Source organism: Bos mutus, chromosome X (genome assembly GCF_027580195.1).
Source record: "Bos mutus isolate GX-2022 chromosome X, NWIPB_WYAK_1.1, whole genome shotgun sequence".
Taxonomy (NCBI): Eukaryota; Metazoa; Chordata; class Mammalia; order Artiodactyla; family Bovidae; genus Bos; species Bos mutus.
Genome location: NC_091646.1, coordinates 114,783,399 through 114,801,754, shown reverse-complemented (window position 1 = coordinate 114,801,754; position 18,356 = coordinate 114,783,399). Strand labels below are relative to the sequence as shown.

At 41.1% G+C, this 18,356-nt stretch overlaps 2 protein-coding genes across 3 annotated transcripts in view; one reads left to right on the top strand and one right to left on the bottom strand.

Moving 5' to 3' along the window:
* Positions 1 to 4,439, bottom strand: part of MOSPD2 (motile sperm domain containing 2) — an 84,543-nt gene extending 80,104 nt beyond the window's left edge. For both annotated transcript variants that reach the window (XM_005903123.3, XM_070366470.1), the window contains exons 1-2: positions 4,313 to 4,439; positions 4,099 to 4,168 (exon numbers count right to left, since the gene is read on the bottom strand). In XM_005903123.3, the coding sequence (XP_005903185.2) occupies positions 4,099 to 4,168; positions 4,313 to 4,339 (97 nt within the window). In that variant the 5' untranslated portion in view covers positions 4,340 to 4,439. The remainder of the gene's footprint in view (positions 1 to 4,098; positions 4,169 to 4,312) is intronic.
* A 343-nt stretch (positions 4,440 to 4,782) lies between these two features.
* The window catches only part of FANCB (FA complementation group B), a 35,947-nt gene continuing 22,373 nt past the window's right edge, over positions 4,783 to 18,356 (top strand). The window contains exons 1-2 of the mRNA XM_070366024.1: positions 4,783 to 4,826; positions 15,680 to 16,744. Coding sequence (XP_070222125.1) covers positions 15,812 to 16,744 — 933 coding nt within the window. The 5' untranslated portion in view covers positions 4,783 to 4,826; positions 15,680 to 15,811. The remainder of the gene's footprint in view (positions 4,827 to 15,679; positions 16,745 to 18,356) is intronic.

The following is an 18,356-nucleotide window of genomic DNA, read 5'->3' as shown; positions in this document are numbered from 1 at the left end:
GTGACAAACAAGAAAAGGCCAAACCAATTTTAAAAGCCACACACTAATGAAAAAAAGAATTTTAAACTACAAATGGATATAAATACATGAAGTTTATTCTCACTAGTAATCAAATGCAAATTAAAACCAAGAAAAAAGCATTAAGAAACGATCCTAATCTGGGTAAGGCTATAGTGACCTTAACACTTTCCTATGTAATAGTGGGAATTAAGCTTGGTGCAATTTATATGGAGGAGAATTAAGCACACATGTCAAGTATCCTAAACTATTCACTCTTCAATAATTCTACTTCTAGACATGACTCTTCCGGAAACAATCTGAACTACTGCACAAAATATTAACAAACAAAAAAAAAGGGGAAAGAATCTAAATGTCCAAAAGAGGCTATTTCAGATAAAAGAAAATTCTCTTTTATTTACATAACTGAATATTAAGTAATGTTAAATGTTGGTTACTTCCTAATATGGGGAAATAAAATCATGGCAATAAAAAATAGAACACAGAAAACTACATACAGAATGATCTTTTAAGTGTTTGTTTTAATGTATAGAAAAAAGTTCGTTCACTGTTAGAAGAGCTGTATCTCTGTATGATAAGTTTATGGGAGATCCTCTGGACTGTTTTTGGTATAACACAAATTTATTTAAATAAATTCACATACTTGTAGAATCAGATAACAAGCCTAAAATAATAAAACCCACAAACCTCAGTTGCGTACAAATGTATTGCTTCAGTGGCCATGGATCTCCACGCTATACGCCCACTGTTTTTGGTCAGGTGTGCTCCTTAAGGATCATCAAAGTGGACTTCCTCTGGCTTCTGAAACATGCCCCATACCTTCTCACTTAAGCAGCTCAACCTGGACTACCTGATCCACCTGGATCACATTCGCTATCTGGCTGGCCGAGTTCTAACATCTCCCAAAGTTCTTGAGAAATACCGCCTTTTCTGAGAAGGTTTTTCCAACTCTGTGCTAACTCAGTCACCCAAATTAGATGTGATTTTTCCTGGTCTTGGACTCCTACAGAAATGATTTTAGCATTCCTATTCCTCTGGACAGCATTTGCCTTTAACATTTCTGTCTTAACACCTTTACTAGATTGTAGTAGTTCAGGAAGGGGCTCTATCTCTAATATTGGCAAACTGCTTCCCAGAATGAAACAGGAACTGAATAAATTTTTGTCACAAGAGACTAGTCTCTTGCCCTGGCCACAAGAAGGAGGAAGAGAGAGTGGGACTCAGCATGAAATTTCTCAGAGAAACAATGAGGGATAAAAAGGACAATTAGCAGTGCTACAACAATTACGACCTTCAAATTTGTTCTTTTAGCAGCCAGAAATCTATCCATAATTGGTAGTAATTTCTGTGGAAACAAAAACATGCTTGGAATTTCCAAGAAGCCACCCCCAAAAGAGCTGTTGGAGTTCAGCCAGTGTATAAACTGATACACTGCAGATAATATTTTCCTTTAGGAAAAACATGTTTGCTTAAGTCTGCCTAAAGCCACTTCTGAAACAAAATATTGTTAATGGTGAGAGAAAAGGGAGAATCAAAGAGGAAGGAGGAAAGTGGTTGTTCTCAACATCTCGCTAACTTCTAAAAAGTAAACTTGAAAGGGAGAACACGGACAAATCATAAAACCCTTTGTGCCAGTTTCCCACTCTACCTTTACCTAACGCTCTATTTCACGAAACAACTGAAACTTTAAGGGGAGAAAGTCTCAAGAATTTTTCTTTTCCTTACCAATGCAAGTCTTTAAATTAATTAAATCAGTATTTGCCATGGCTGTGCAGATAACTCATTCACACATACCCAGGTGTGACAAAACCCTCCTTATACTTAATGCCAGACAGTGCTTTACTTTGAAATAACACTGGTCTTTATGAGACATTTTGTGAAGACTGCTCTTTGCCAGATTTTTGTGGGGGAGAGGAGACAGGACAGCCCTTCATACAGACTTGGACTCATCTTCATATGTATATGTATATTTAAGTGTTGCTATATTCAGTCAATGACTATGTATTGAGAACTGTGCTAAGTATACAGAGGGGAATCAGACCCTGCCCTCATGGCCCACAGGTTGCCCCAGACCCACATTTTACTGAAGGAAATGAACAATAATAAGTCAACAAATAAACGAGGGAGGTTACAGGTGATGATAACCATAAAGGAGACAAGACAGGGAGGCCATTTAATAACCAGAGTTATAGGTTATGATAAGAACTGTAATGGAGACAAGACAGGGAGGCCATTTAATAAACAGCAAAGGTCTCTCAGATACATTTAAACCAAGATGGAAAAGCAGAACCTAGCTATGCTTGGTGGAGTCTTCCAGACAGAGAAATAGAAAGGTCCCGAGATGGAAACAGACTCAAGTCAGTTTGAAGGGCATAAAAGAAGCTGGTCACACTATTTTGTGGGTCACATCTGTAGGTTATGATGTTAATTTTGTGCATCAGTGTACCAGGGAGTCATAGGTTTTCAACGTAAGTATTCTTTAATGAACTGTCGCTTCAGTGATGTGTATGAGTGTGTACTAGACTGCAATATATAATACATTTCTTATTGTGGGCAGTGGTGAAATCTGCACTGAGCAAGAAAAGTAGTAACATGAGGATGGTGTTGCAGGCCACCAAAAATAACTGAGATTTTTTTTTTTTTTCCTAAACACAGTAGAACGGTACTAGAGGGTTTTAAGCTGAGGAGGGCCATGATCTAATTAGATATGCCAGTGTTGCCAAAAGATTACTACAGTGAATTCAGAAGACCTATTTGAGCAAATTATTTACTCTCTCCAGAGTTCACTTTCTTCATTGTAAAAATGAGAAGGTTGGACGGAGATGACCTTTAAGATTTTATCTATTACTAAATTCTCCTGGCTGTATCCTGCTTCCTCCCTTGGGCCTAAGTAAACAACTATTGGTGAGTACTAGCACATTAGGTCAAGTTCTGGGTTACTTCACAATATTATAAACTATACAGCTAAGAATTATGTTTCCCTAGAAATCAATTTTAGAATTATCTCTTTACTGGAACCAGTTATCTCATTGGGCTGAAAGTGAATTAAATGCTTTTGCAACTCTCCGGTACAAGATTTGGGGTGTGAGGAAAATTGACAGGGAGGGATGAAAAGATTTACTGATCAGGTTATTCAGAACACATTTCTTTATTTGTTCTAGGTTATTACTGACATACAAGCTAGTGCCATCTAAAGTTGCAGGGAACCCTCAGCACTGAAGTCAAGATGTAGAAGCTGAACTTCTTCTATGTAACCAAAAAGGCTACTGCGGAAAACTACTTACTGAGAGCCTACTATATGCTAACCCCATGCTACACAGTTTGCTATACATATTTTCATTTAATCCTCCTAGTTAGTCAAACTTCACAAATATGGAATCAGGGGCTCAGAAAAGACAAGCAAGCTATTAAGAGGCAGGGTCAGGACTGGTCTTTAGTCTGTACTTAAATTATCCTGAAGGATTTTGAAAATTACTGTACAGGTATTAAATCATCAGTTAAATATTGGACAACTCCAGTTATCTGTGACATATGGACAGAGAGGTTCACCCAATAAATCAATTTGGGACGCACAGGTACTTTGCTAGGTACAGTGTGAGATGAAAAGAACCTGCTCCAGCACAGGGGGGCCTACTTCGCGGGCACCTGCTGGGTTGTATAAAGTGGAATTAGGCAAACTAACCTAGGGATTCAGATACCCAATTAAGCACACGTGAATAGTATTTCGGCAATTTCCAGGTTCATTTTCTCGGTTGTTGTTCCTGACAGGTCACCAGAGGAACGGCGTCACCTGAGCTGAGGGCCTAACAAGTGTCCTGAAAGTTCCATAAACTCGAGATACTCGAAACACGAATTTCTAACTCACATTAACCCTTTAGGAAGCAAGAGACACGTCACTTGCCCAACTGGAGCAGTATCCTTGCCATATTAAGGAGAGAAAACCTAGAAAACGTAGAAGGCATGGTCCTCGTGAGGATCGAAATGGTACCTATCGGCTTCCACAGAGACCAAGCAAACATCTCAGCAAAGTTGGGGCCGCTCATGGCATACCTGCCTCAACACCAAGATCGCGGTACCCACCTGTCACATACTCAGCTTCAAACCTCCGTCGAACCTCAGAGATGAGCCTGGCTTTATTCTGGGCTTGATACTAGAAGAGAGAAACGAAGGGACGCTTAGACGTTACAGGCACCATCTCACTTCCCCTCAGCCCAGCCCACCTGCACCTGGGCGTGCGGCCCCCTCGCCTCAGAGGCGGCTTCGGGGTCCGGCAGTGATCTGGTCAGCTCCTCACCTCGGCGATAGTCGCGGTCGTGGACATGATCAGAGTTGGCGTCGCTCCTTTCCACAGCTGCGGTCCGAATATCTCAGCACTGGGCAAGCTGGCCAGGAGGTAAAGAGGGAAGGGCGGGAGGTGGAGGCGGTCGCGTGACAACGGAAGGAAGGCGGAAGCGTCGCCACGCCGCCCAATCTGGTGTGTCCGCTCGGGTCTGGAGGCGGGACCAGGCCCTCAACCTGGCTTTCCATTCGCTTCGCGTTCGGGCCCCGCCCCCGACGTCCTGAACTGCGGACCCTCCCCCGCCAGCCCGCGAATCTCGGGCTCTTCCCTTGCAGAGATCCGCCCCTGCGAGCTCCGCCTGCCATTCACTTTTACAATATTCCCCGGAGGCCCCGCCTCCTCAGGCTCCCATGGCAACCGAGGTCTGGCCGGATGGGCAGGCTCCGCCTCCTCCGCGCTGGACGCAGCCTCCGGCCTGGACCTCCCAAGATGCAGCGCGAAGGCGGGAGGTTTGGAGCTGCAGGACACTGTACGTATTTTTGGCGTTGCTGCTGCTGGGTTGTTGCTATTGTGCTGAGCAAGGGTCTCACGCGTAGAGGTAGGGCTGGCGGCTTGTTCCCTGACCCGACCTTCGCCGAGAGGTAGCGGGGCTGGGCTTGGCTCCCCTAGTCCCATTATTGCGGAAGACCGGTTAGGAAGTAGGCATCCCCAGGCCTGTGCAACTCTTTCTCTGGAATGACAACTAGATTATTCCTAGGGCTTTCTCTGTTTGGGAATTACTTCACTTGCAACTTTCTTCACTTCTGCAGCATCTTTCTCACTTGGAGTGTGAGGTACTTAACAAAGGATTTAACTTTGAAATTTTTGAAACAGTTATGTAAAGTTTAAAGATACAAAGCGTCTTCAGTTCAGTTCAGTCGCTCGGTCGGTCGTGTTCGACTCCTTGCGACCCATGGACTGCAGCACGCCAGGCCTCCCTGTCCATCACCAACTCCCGGAGTTCACTCAAACTCAGATCCACTGAGTTGGTGATGCCATCCAACCATCTCATGCTCTGTCGTCCCCTTCTCCTCTCGCCTTCAATCTTTGCTAGCATCAGGGTCTTTTCCAGTGAGTCAGTTCTTTGCATCAGGAGGCCAAAGTATTGGAGTTTCAGCTTCAGCATCAGTCCTTCCAATGAATATTCAGGACTGATTTCCTTTAGGATTGACAGGTTGGATCTCCTTGTAGTCCAAGGGACTCTCAAGTCTTCTCCAACACCACAGTGCAAAAGCATCAATTCTTTGGCGCTCAACTTTCTTTATAGTCCAACTCTCACATCCATACATGACTACTGGAAAAACCATAGCTTTGACTGGACCTTTGTTGGCAAAGTAATGTTTCTGCTTTTTAATATGCTCTCTAGGTTGGTCATAGCTTTTCTTCCAAGGAGCAATTGTCTTTTAATTTCATGGCTGCAGCCACCATCTGCAGTGATTTTGGAGCCCAAGAAAATAAAGTGTCTTGCTGTTTCCATTGTTTCCCCATCTGTTTGCCATGAAGTGATGGGACCAGACGCTTACTCCTTCGAAGGAAAGTTATGATGTGAGAGTTGACTGTGAAGAAGGCTGAGCACCAAAGAATTGATGCTTTTGAACTGTGGTGTTGGAGAAGACTTTGAGAGTCCCTTGGACTGCAAGGAGATCCAACCAGTCCATTCTGAAGGAGATCAGCCCTGGGATTTCTTTTGGAAGGAATGATCTGATGGGACCGGATGCCATGATCTTAGTTTTCTGAATGTTGTTTTAAGCCAACTTTTTCACTCTCCCCTTTCACTTTCATCAAGAGGCTCTTTAGTTCTTCTTCACTTTCTGCCATAAGGGTGGTGTCATCTGTGTATCTGAGGTTATTGATATTTCTCCCGGCAATCTTGATTCCAGCTTGTGCTTCATCCAGCCTGGTATTGTGCGTGATGATGTCTAAATTAAGATAGTTCTCACTTGGGGCAGTTTTGCCCCCGGGGGGACTTTTTGACCATGTCTGGAGACATTTTTGCTTGTTGCAACAGAAAACTGCAAAGAAATTATAAGAAGAAAAGAACAGTCCCCATACTCCCACCAGCCATAGTCAAACAGGATGGACACTTGAGCATGATTTCCCCCAAACTTTCTTATCTTTATTATGGGGGAAAATGAACATTGTGTTCATTTTATTTGTAATATTGTATTTGAATATATCCTTGAAACAGTATCTCAAGCATGGCTAAAGTGTCTGTCTGGCTCCACTCCCCTACTCTGATATCCTTCTTCTCCAGAATAGACAGTCACCAGGATTTGTCATGAATCCTGACACCTTTGCTTTTTAATTTTGGACCAGGCTGCCTATGTTGGAGGGAGAAGGCAATGGCAACCCATTCCAGTACTCTTGCCTGGAAAATCCCATGGACGGAGGAGTCTGGTAGGCTGCAGTCCATGGGGGTTGCTGAGTCAGACACGACTGAGCGACTTCACTTTTACTTTTCACTTTCATGCATTGGAGAAGGAAATGGCAACCCACTCCAGAATTCTTGCCTGGAGAATCCCAGGGACAGGGGAGCCTGGTGGGCTGCGGTCTGTGGGGTTGCACAGAGTCGGACACGACTGATGCGACTTAGCAACAGCAGCAGCCTATGTTTGAATCCTGTCTCTGTCATTTCCAATCTGCAGGCCTTTGTGAAGATCCTTAAATTCCATGTCTCAGTTTCCCCATCTGAGGATAATAGTACCTATAGCATAAGGATGTTCTGAGGAATAAGTACATTAGTCCAAAGTGCTTAGAACAGTGCCTGGCACAGAAAATGCAGTCAGGGAATGTAGCCATTGGAGGTAAACAAAGCATATTATGCTATTTTATCTGTTTTGATTTTTATGCATAATATCCTACAGTATACATATTTCTGCAACTTAATATTTTTTCATTTGATTTTTGAAATCAAGCCACAGTGTTGCTATTCAGTCTAAGTCCTGTCTGACTCTTTGCAGCCCCTTGGACTGCAGCACACCAGGCTTCCCTATCCTGAGTTTGCTGTCTCCCTGAATTTGCTCAAATTTATGTCCATTGAGTAGATGGTGCTATCTAACCATTTCATCCTCTGCCTCCCCCTTCTCCTTTTGCCTTCAGTCTTTCCCAGATTAGGATCTTTTCCAATGAGTCATCTGCATCAGGTGGCCAAAGTATTGTGGCTTTAGCGTCAGTCTTTCCAATGAATGTTCAGGGTTGATTTCCTTTAGGATGGACTGGTTGGATCTCCTTGCTGTCCAAGGGTCTGCTCCAACACCACAATTCGAAAGCATCAGTTCTTTGGCGCTCAGCCTTCTTTATGGTCCAACTCTCATATCCATGCACGACTACTGAAAAAACCATAGCTTTGACTAGATGGACCTTTATCAGCAAAGTAATGTCCCTGCTTTTTAATATGCTGTCTAGGTTTGTCATAGATTTTCTTCCAAAGAGCAAGCGTCTTTTAATTTCATGGCAGCAGTCACCATCCACAGTGATTTTGGAGCTCAAGAAAATAAAATCTGTCACTGCTTTCATTTTTTTTCCCCATCTATTTGCCATGAAGTGATGGGACCAGATGCCATGATCTTAGTTTTCTGAATAGTCTGAGTTTTAAGCCAGCTTTTTTGCTCTCCTCTTTCACCTTCATCAAGAGGCTCAATGATACACATCTAATTCATTCCTCTTAGCTATAATATGATATTCCATCCATATCTATTCATTCCCCTATTGGTGGTCGTTGAAGTTTTTGCTTTTTTTAAAAAAAATAGCACAGTGAACATTCCAGAAAAAAGTCTTCATTATTATGTAGGATTATTTCTCTGGGTTAATATCTAGAAATAAAATTTCTAAGTGTATGCATTTCTGTTCACTGCCAGGTTGTCTTCCAAAGTCTCCCTTTAATTAAGTACTTGTAACTATTTCCTAATTTATGACTTCACCTCCAGTGTCACTTCACTCCCCCATCTTCAACACTGTCACCAGAATCTTTATTACTCAAAAGTACAATCCTGTGGTTTCTATTTTTGAAATCTTTCAGTGGTTTAACATTCCTTAGAGAAAGTTAGAAGTCCTTAGTATGGCATCAAGAACCTTTAATCTTTCCTGATTCTCTCAGTGGATCACATTCATTCAAATTTCAGATACACTAAGTGTTGCTGGGAAAGGCAAAGGGGAGATTTGACTCTGGGCAGGCCTCAACAAATGACTTCTAGTTATATAGGTAGAAGAAGTGTTAACAGTGAACCTATTCTGTAGCCAAGTTAATTTACTAGGTAAACAATGTCCTGTATGTTGGAAAAATGATTATCTCTGTGTATTATGCTCATAAGATTATGTCTACTATTATGAGGTGAAGTTTACAGTTGAGTGTCGTAATTCTACCTTTTTCCCAAAGGTAGAATTCCAAAGACACTTCCCACTGGTTGCAGTCTATCGATTGGTTTCTTAGAGAATTTTATAGCTTTCGTATGTAGATAATATAGTGCTCTTTTAGGATCTTCCTGTACCAGACCTGGTTCTGAAATTTATAATGCCAAATGTATTTATTAGCATTTAACAGAAACATTGTTTATTTGTTGGCAGACTGGGAGAGAAGGATGGATAAGGGTGATAATTTGTTGCCTATATTTAGGTTAGCATGTATCATTTTTCTAATATACTCACACATCTGTTTTCATTTTATGTGTAAAATATACAGTCAACTTTGATGTGTGGTGATACAGAACAGGAAAAGCTCAAATTAACTGCCTAGTATTTTATAAATAATCTGCATCCAAATCTTCCTTCCTCCTGCTTTCTTTCCCCCAGCCTCCTCCAGAGCTGCGACTGGAGGTAAAACTTAACTGGTTTGAGTTACCTGTTTTTTTCTGCAGCCACTGTTGTAAGAGTACTAAGTAAAAAGTCAAATGACTAATAGGCTAGAATACTAAGCCTGGTGTCCTGATTTGATTAATCAAGACTTGTTTATATTGGTTTAAGAACCTCTACATTGAACCTTAGTTTAACTTGTTTCCAGATTATTTCTATCTTAAAAATGAATATTACCACTTATTCCATAGCTTTAAAGTTTTGTCTTGTGAACATATGCTCAGAACTTTTACCTTTAATGTAGATGTTGCATTAGTATAAAATAAAACAGATATTCACAGATATGTGAATTCAGTAAGCATTGAGATTATTATAGAAAGTTTGAAGGAAAAAAGTTATCTTTATAAATTAATAGTTTAGCTTCTGATTTTTAGCTCTGAAGATGATCCATGTAAAATAACTTATCTTGAAAATGTGCATGTTTTTGTAGTAGTACTTAAAAATAAAAAATAGCCTTTCATATAACAGCTGTGTTTTTAAATCTATTTGAATCTAAGTCCATGAGAATGTTTGCTTTTTGCCTAGAGCTCATGCTCAAAGCTTGTAGCAGTGGTTTGCAACTTTTTATCTCTATTATCACTCAGTGTCTATCTTTCCAGGTCATAGTTCAGGGATACAAATCATAGACTTGGGGGCTGGTGGGGGTGGGGGAGTACAGCAGTAGGTGCATGCAAAACTTTTGAATTAGGGGCCAGTTACCAGATAAGTTTATGTTTTAGAACAATAACTGAGGTAGCATAAATGAATGGACATATTGGAGGAGAGAGAGACTAGAGTAAGGAAGGCTGATAAAGGGCGTTCACTGCAGCCTAAATGAGGGATGAAAGCCTGAACCATCACAGACACAACTGGGACAGAAAATTGTAAGAAAGAAGTTTCTAAGTTAAGGAACTTAGTGATAGCATTAAAAGATACAATGTAAGGTGCCTGATTTTCCTAACTCTTCACATTTTGAAGGGGCAACAGTACATACTCTAAAGTTTACTGAAGGGGATGATTCTACTGACCTTTTAGCACTGAGATCCTGCTTACTCCTGCCACACTTGTGGGTAAACCAGAGCATTGTGTTGATGACCCATTAGTTGTGACATTTAATATTAAAATTAACAAAATCCTTTTCTGGATGTAAGTTATTTTTGTTTATTTTCAGTATTAGGAAGTCAAGACCTTTTGAAGTGAGTAGGTAGTAAAAGACGATGAGTTCTTAGATCTTTACCTCCGAATATATAATGTTAAAAAAATATCATTTAGTGCCAAAAAAGCAAATTCTGTTAGAAGTCTCCTAAGAGGTCTGAGATGTCTGTGGGAAATTTGAAATCAAGAAGTTATTAGTCATACATTTTCATGTAATGTAACTAATTTCATGTAAAACAGTTTCACAAGTAAAAGCTGCGCCTTTGGTTTCACTACCTATCTGCTTTACTGATAAAGCTGAAGCTGCTCTGAGATACCTGTTTTCCCAGATCTTTGCATGAGTTGCCTAACAAGCCAGGAAGTCATTTGGCTTTTGCTAGTTTGTATTATCCAGTATCTCCAGTTGCTTCAGTAATTCTTCTAGAAATTCTCAAAAACGATATCATAAATTTGATTTGAAAAGAAATGTGTAACAGATTACTCCCAAATTTAGCAATGTAAAACAACAAACATTCATTATCTTAAAATATCTGAGGACCAGGTTTTTGGGAACAGTTTAGGGGTGGTTCTGACTCAGAAAGGCTTGACTGGAGCTGGGAGATGTGATCCCAGGAAGGCTCACTCACATGGCTCTTGGCAAAAGGCCCCCGTCCCTTGCTGGCTGTTGGCAGGAAGCCACAGTTCTTTGCTGTGTGTGCATCTCCACAGGGCTGCCCAAGTGTCTTAATGATATGGCAGGTGATTTTCCCTAGTGCAAATGATCCAAGGAAGAGGTCACTGAGGAAGCCACCATGCTCTGTGACCCACTCTTCTTCTGTATTCTGTGCCTGGAAATGAGTCATGATGACCAGGCCTCATTCAAGGAGAGGAGATTTAAGTGCCACTTCTTAATGACAGGAGTTTCAAAGAAATTTGTGAGGGTCTTTAAAACTACAAGTGATGTATTTTCAGAAGTTCGACAATAAGGTGCAGCGTCTCCAATTTGAATGATCTAATATGCTTTTAAGTAGAGTTGCCTGTAAATCAAGTCATTTTAATAAAATGCAGGCAACATTAAGTTAAATTAATAGATTATGCTTCAGTGATACTTTTTTTCTAATTGGATTGTTGGTAGATTTTTATAATAAAAGAACAAAACCTAAGCCTTTGGAGTTTGCTTCTCATTCAAAAGAGGAAAACTATATTACTTACTTGTACATGACCTCGTTTTCATTTATTTCTACTTGATTTTCTTGGTGTAAATAATCCACAAATAAGAGAAAAGAGAGTATGAGTTAGAGTTATTTAAAGTGACAAGAGACCTTTCATCATTCACAAACCATTAAGTATACAGTTGCTCTGATGTTTCTAAGATTAGGTACTGTATGAACCAGAGCTAGCCATGATGATGAGAATGATAGTAGCTAACCTTTTCTAGCACTTTCTATGGGCCAGGTTCTATTTCAAGTGAGTTCTATTCGTTAATTCTAATACCTTGTAGGTTTAGTGCTGTTATTGCACCCTCTTACATAGATGTGGATGTGAGGTGGCATAAAGAGACTAAATAACTTGCTCTAAATCATACATCTAAGGAAAAGCAGGCCCACCATTCAGAGGGTGCTCTGGTGGTTCTTAGCATATGCTAAGCATTTGGTAACTGTTACAGGAGTGACTCCTGGGGCCAAACTATGGTGGAGGTAATGAAGATAATGGCCACCTCCTTCCAAAAGTCCCATGCATGCACTGCTACACTCAGTGCCCCCGACCCTGCAACGGGCCACCGCTGACCCATGCCTCTGCTGGAGACTCCTGGACACTCACGGGCAAGTCTGGGTCAGTCTCTTGTGGGGTCTCTGCTCCTTTGTCCTGGGTCCTGGTGCACACAAGGTTCTGTTTGTGCCCTCCAAGAGTCTGTTCCCCAGTCCTTTGTAAGTTCTGGCAGCTCTATGGTAGGGTTAATGGCAACCTCCTCCAAGTGGGCTTATGCCATACCCAGGGCTCCTGCACCCAGAGCCCCTGCCCATGTGGTAGTCCACTGCTGACCCGTACCCCTGCAGGAGACACTCAAACACAGTTCTGGCTCAGTCTCTGTGGGGTCTCTGGTCCTGGTGCACACAAAGTTTGTTTGAGCCCTCTGAGTGTTTCTGGTGGGTATGGGGTTTAATTCTAAACACGATTTTGCCACCCCTACCATCTTGCTGGGGCTTCTTCCTTTGTTCTTGGGCCTGGGGTATCTCCTCACAGTTGCTCGAGCACCGCACAGCTGCTACTCCATCTGGTCCTGTCACTTCATGGCAAATAGATGGCCAAACAGTGGAAATAGCAGCAGACTTTATTTTTGGGGGGCTCCAAAATCACTGCAGATGGTGACTGCAGCCATGAAATTAAAAGACGGTTGCTCCTTGGAAGAAAAGCTATGACCAACCTAGACAGCATATTAAATAGCAGAGACGTTACTTTGCCAACAAAGGTCCATCTAGTCAAAGCTATGGTTTTTCTGGTAGTCATGTATAGATGTGAGAGTTGGACTATAAAGAAAGCTGAGTGCTGAAGAATTGATGCTTTTGAACTGTGGTGTTGGAGAAGACTCTTGAGAGTCCCTTGGACTGCAAGGAGATCCAACCAGTCCATCCTAAAGGAAATCAGTCCTGGGTGTTCATTGGAAGGACTGATGCTGAAGCTGAAACTCCATTACTTCGGCCACCTGATGGGAAGAGCTGACTCATTGGAAAAGACCTTGATCCTGGGAAAGATTGAGGCAGGAGGAGAAGGGGACGACAGAGGATGAGATGGTTGGATGGCATCACTGACTCAGTGGACCTGAGTTTGGGTGGACTCCGGGAGTTGGTAATGGACAGGGAGGCCTGGCATGCTGCGGTCCATGGGGTCACAAAGAGTTGGACACGACTGAGCGACTGAACTGAACTGACTGGAGTGATTCAGCATACATAGCCAGTGAATGAAGAGACTTCACCATCTTTTTCTTACATGTTTTCTCACATGGGTTCAATGGAGGGGGTGTTCTTTGTTCTTTATTCTGCCTTACTTATTGTCTCAAGTTGCCTTTCTTATACCCAATCTTCAGAGCAAGGGAATACGTGCCAGGACAATGTAGTGGTTAGAAATATAGGGTCAGGAGCCAGAGGGCCCCTCTTCTAAATCTAGTGCCATTGCTGATTAGCTTTGTAACCTTGGGAAATTTTCTGACCTTCATTAAAATACAGTTTTCTCATTTAAGAAGCAGGGCACCTAAAGCCAGTGCTCTGGGACAACCCAGAGGGATAGGGTGGGGAGGGAAGTGCGAGGGGGGTTCAGGATGGGGGGGACACATGTATACCTGTGGCCAATTGATGTTGATGTAAGGCAGGAACCATCACAATATTGTAAAGTAATTATCCTCCAATTAAAATAAATTAAAAAATTAAAAGATGGGATATTAAGAATACTTACTTTAAAAGAATGTTTGTGAGTATTAAATAATGCATGTATTGTACCTGGCATATAATAAGCATGAACAATTTATGGCTATTTTTTAATTCTTGTGTTCATTACAATATCTAATCTTCTGTTTTTTTTCTGCTTTGAATAAGAGTAGTGACTTCCTTAGGATGTAAAACTGCATTGCTTTTGCAAAATAAGATTTAAATTTTATTTCTATTACTCCTATGAAGATTTTTTTTTAAGTCATGCTACAGCATTTCCTGGTTTCCACCACTCCCCCCGCCCCCGTCCCCCACCTCACCGGGCTTTCATTTTGGCTGTCAAGTCTGTAGAAACTCCTTTCTCAGGGAGGCAGAAACCCAAGGGCCTGGGCTATGGAAGCAATCTAATATGAATCCTTGACTGACTGAGATGTCATTGTAGAGGGGCTAAGACGTAGAGGGAGAAACCAGGTTAGGACTATATGTTTGAGAGACAGAGGTAGAACCCTTAAGAAATTCTCTGAGCCGGAAAGTTTGTGGTTCTTTATAATGGAGCACATGTACCTTTTAAGAGATGCTGTTAACATTCATTTATCTTCTGTGATGTGCTTGTTTGCCTTGTTTGCAAACTGTGTTTTTAAGGGCTCTACAGAAATGATATTTGGGATACAGACTTTAGTCAGACACGACTAAGCGACTTCACTTTCACTTTTCACTTTCAAGCATTGGAGAAGGAAATGGCAACCCACTCCAGTATTCTTGCCCGGAGAATCCCAGGGATGGGGGAGCCTGTTGGGCTGCCGTCTATGGGGTTGCACAGAGTCGGACACGACTGAAGCGACTTAGCAGCAGTAGTAGCAGATGCAAGAATGAATATGAATTGCAGGACACATTGGGCTTCCCCCGTGGCTCAGCCAGTAAAGAATCCCCCTGTAATGCAAGAGACACGGGTTTGATCTCTGGGCGGGGCAGGTCCCTCGAAGGAGTGCATGGCAACCCACTCCGGTATTCCTGCTTGGAGAATCCCATGGACAGAGGAGCCTGGTGGGCTACAGTCCCTAGGGTTGCAAAGAGTCAGACAGGACTGAAGCAACTGAGCGCATAGTCGATTAACAATGCGGTTTCAGCTGAACAACTGAGGGACTCAGCTCCGCATACACATGTATCCGCTTCGTTCTTTCTGGGGCTATTAGTTGTTCTCCACTCTTCTCGAGTAGCATATTGGACACCTTCCAACCTGGGAGACTCATCTTTCAGTGTCAAATCTTTTTGCCTTTTATACAGTTCATGGTGTTCCTCATGGTAAGTATACTAGGGTGGTTTGCTATTCCCTCCTCCAGTGGATCATGTTTTGCCAGAACTCTCAAAACTCTCTGGTCTGACCTGTTGGTCTTGGGTGGCCCTGCACGACATGGCTCATAGCTTCATTGAATTATGTAAGCCCCGTTGCCACAACAAGGCAGTGATCCATGAAGGGGATACATGTATCCATTCTCCCCTAAGCCCCGCTCCCATCCAGGCTGCCACATAACACTCAGCGGAGTTCCCTGTGCTATACAGTCGTTTCTTGCTGGTTATCCATTTTAAATATAGCAGTGTCTACATATCTATCCCCAACCCCCCAACTATCCCTTCTCCCCATCCTTTCCCTGCCCCGCAACCATAAGTTCATTCTCTAAGTCTGTGAGTTTGATTCTGTTTCATAAATAAGTTCATTTGTATAATTTCTTTTTTGATTCCGTATATAAGGGATGTCATATGGTATTTCTCCTTTTCCGTCTGGCTTCACTCAGTGTGACAGTCTCTAGGTCCATCCATGTTGCTGCGAATCGTGTTATTGAGATACAGTTTTTGATAAATGTGGCATTGTTAAGATAGCATAAAAAGCTAAAAAATGTTAATAATGTTTACAGTTACCTGTGTAATAGTTCTCTAACAAAAACATGTGTTTTCTTTTCAGCTCTGCCTACTCAGTGGCAGTTTCCCTCATTTCATTTTTAGGTTTAAAAGCATCAACTGGAATTGACTTGCTTTCAAAAACTGGACCAACACAAATTGGACTTGATACTGTAGATTCACTAGCAAACAAGCAATGTCATCTACTGAACAAGAAAGGTTCTGCTGTTATAATGGAGAAGTCCTTATTTTTCATTTGTCTGAAGGAAATTTTGTAGATGAAGGGCCTAAAAAAACACCTGTGTTACATGTCAGAAGAATGGTATTTGGCAGAGGACCAGAGGGATTTGTTCAGAAATCCACTGGATTCTTTAGCATAAAAGAAGAATACTCTCATTTAAAAATTATGTGTTGCGACTGTGTTTCAGATTTCAGAACTGGAATCAATCTGCCTTATGTTATGATACAGTGCATTAAAGAAGAGAACATTTTCAAATACTTTCTACTGTTTCTTCATGGTACCAATAAATTTGAAAAGTGTTTGAGTTTTAGACTAGGCTATGAGATGAAGGACAGTATAAGGGTCCTTAATGGCCCTTTAGTTTTATGGAGACATGGTCAGACATTCTTTTATATCTCTTCTCAAACTGGCAAAGTTGTCACTGTGCCCATGAACTTTTCCTCTGTTGAGTGGGCAGGGGAGATTGAAAATCTAGGTATGGTTTTGTTAGGACCAAAGAGATGTTATTTATCTGCAGAAGGATGCACTCCAAAGCCTTCAAAATCAGATTATGCAACTTGGAATACCCACTTTTGTGCGTACTCTCTTGAAAGGGCAGAAATAATAAGTGATACATACATTATCCCTCCTGCTTATACCAGCATGATAACGTTTGTGCATGTCTATTCAACTGAGATTGTCAATGACCAGTTAAGAATGTCTCTGATTGCCCTTACTCAAAAAAATCAGCTGATTTCATTCCTAAATGGGACTCCTACAAGTGTGTGCCAGCTTCCATTTGGAGATCCTTGTGCAGTTCAACTTGTGGATTCAGGTGAAGAAGAACTCCTTTTCATCATATCCTTTAAGTCCAGTCATGCTTGTGCTGTTTGGGAAAAGAGCTTTCAGGTATGGTACTTATAATCATTCAGTTGGCATCATCTTAGACCTACTAAGCATCCCTACGCTTCATAGGATTCATCCTAGAGTCTTATTGTCCAAATTGATTTTTAGTCCTGCACTTAAAAGGAAATCATGTATATTACAGCATTCCTTTTTCTTAAAATGATTATCTGAATGTTATTTAATAAGTTTTGCCTTGCCATTTTGAGTCATAAAATCCTTGAGTTTTTGGAAATACATGAATACATAACTACAATTATTATCTATTTGTCTTTTACCATAACTGTTTCTAATTTTCATTAATGCAATAATATTTGGATTTGTATTTTTACTTAGAACAAGACCATAAGCCTTTTTGGGAAACTCAAATCAGTTGTTGAACTTTGAAAAAGTTGGTAGTTGTTGTTTTAAACTTGAAATCTAGAGGAGTTCCTTGAAACCTGTCATCGTCCCTTTAGAGACAAATGATGGTTCTCCAGAGAAAAGCAACATGTTAATTTTTCTAGAAATTATTGCTTAGAGAATTACATTATGTTACATTTTGAAACTCAGTTGTCCTCTGAAAAAGCATTCACATTTTATCTATATGTAGTCATATGTCTTTTAATGTAAGGTTTGAAATTGCTTTAAAATACTCACTGGTATTGAACGTTCAATAACAAGTAAAAAGGTGTAGAAAATGAGAAGGAAATTGGTGGACTGGAATTATGTATCTCCAATATCTCTCTGACCCTGATGTTTTGTTAACATTGCATCCCCCTGGCATAAGGCGTTTATCAGCATATTCAGTTATGTGTGCTGAAGTGTTAATAGTTTGGGATCTTCCAAAGCAGTTTTTAGTACTTTTTACAGTTTTTTAAGTTCTTGTGCTACTTGGGAAAACAAAAAGCAGATACTGCCTAACTTGATGTGCCCTGTCCATTTCATTAGAAGCTCAGTTAAAATGTCTCTCATTGGATTATCACCTTGATATGAAATATTGATAAATGTTTCAGAAAGCTTGAAAGGCTTTTTTTTTTTTTTATTTGAATGTGTATACGTGTATTTGTGTGTGTGGAAATAGGTTGAAATTATGTTTTATGAGACTTTTCCTTGTAGATTACCTTGATGCTAGTAGGAATTATGTGACCATGTGCAACCTCTGCAACACACAGAGGACTTAAATTCTCAAAAGGAAAATAATTTGAAAACTGTCCTGTTTTTATTTTGAGAGCAATCTTTAAAAGCTCATCACACTTTTATTTCAAGGTTTTGTGGGAAGGTAGCATTTTCTGTTTGAAGAAGTGGTGTGAGGAAAAGCATCTGTTAATAGTAAAGCCTATATTCCTTATTGTGGTCAGAGTAGTGGGAAGAACACTGTTAACCTTGGGTTTCAATCCCAGATGAACACCATACTAGTGTTACCTTAAGGGATGTATTTACATTTTGTGAACTCATTTTCTGTCTGTTTGAATTTGCCATCATCCTGCCTCGGAGAGGGGAGAATTCAATAAAATGACATTGTAAAGTGACTTGGACAGCACCTGGTGCTCAAGACAAGCCCAGAAAGTGGCAGCTACTATCATGTTGGACGAGGGCTAGGGCTGTCATCAGCAATGGTGCTTACCTAAGGTTCCCT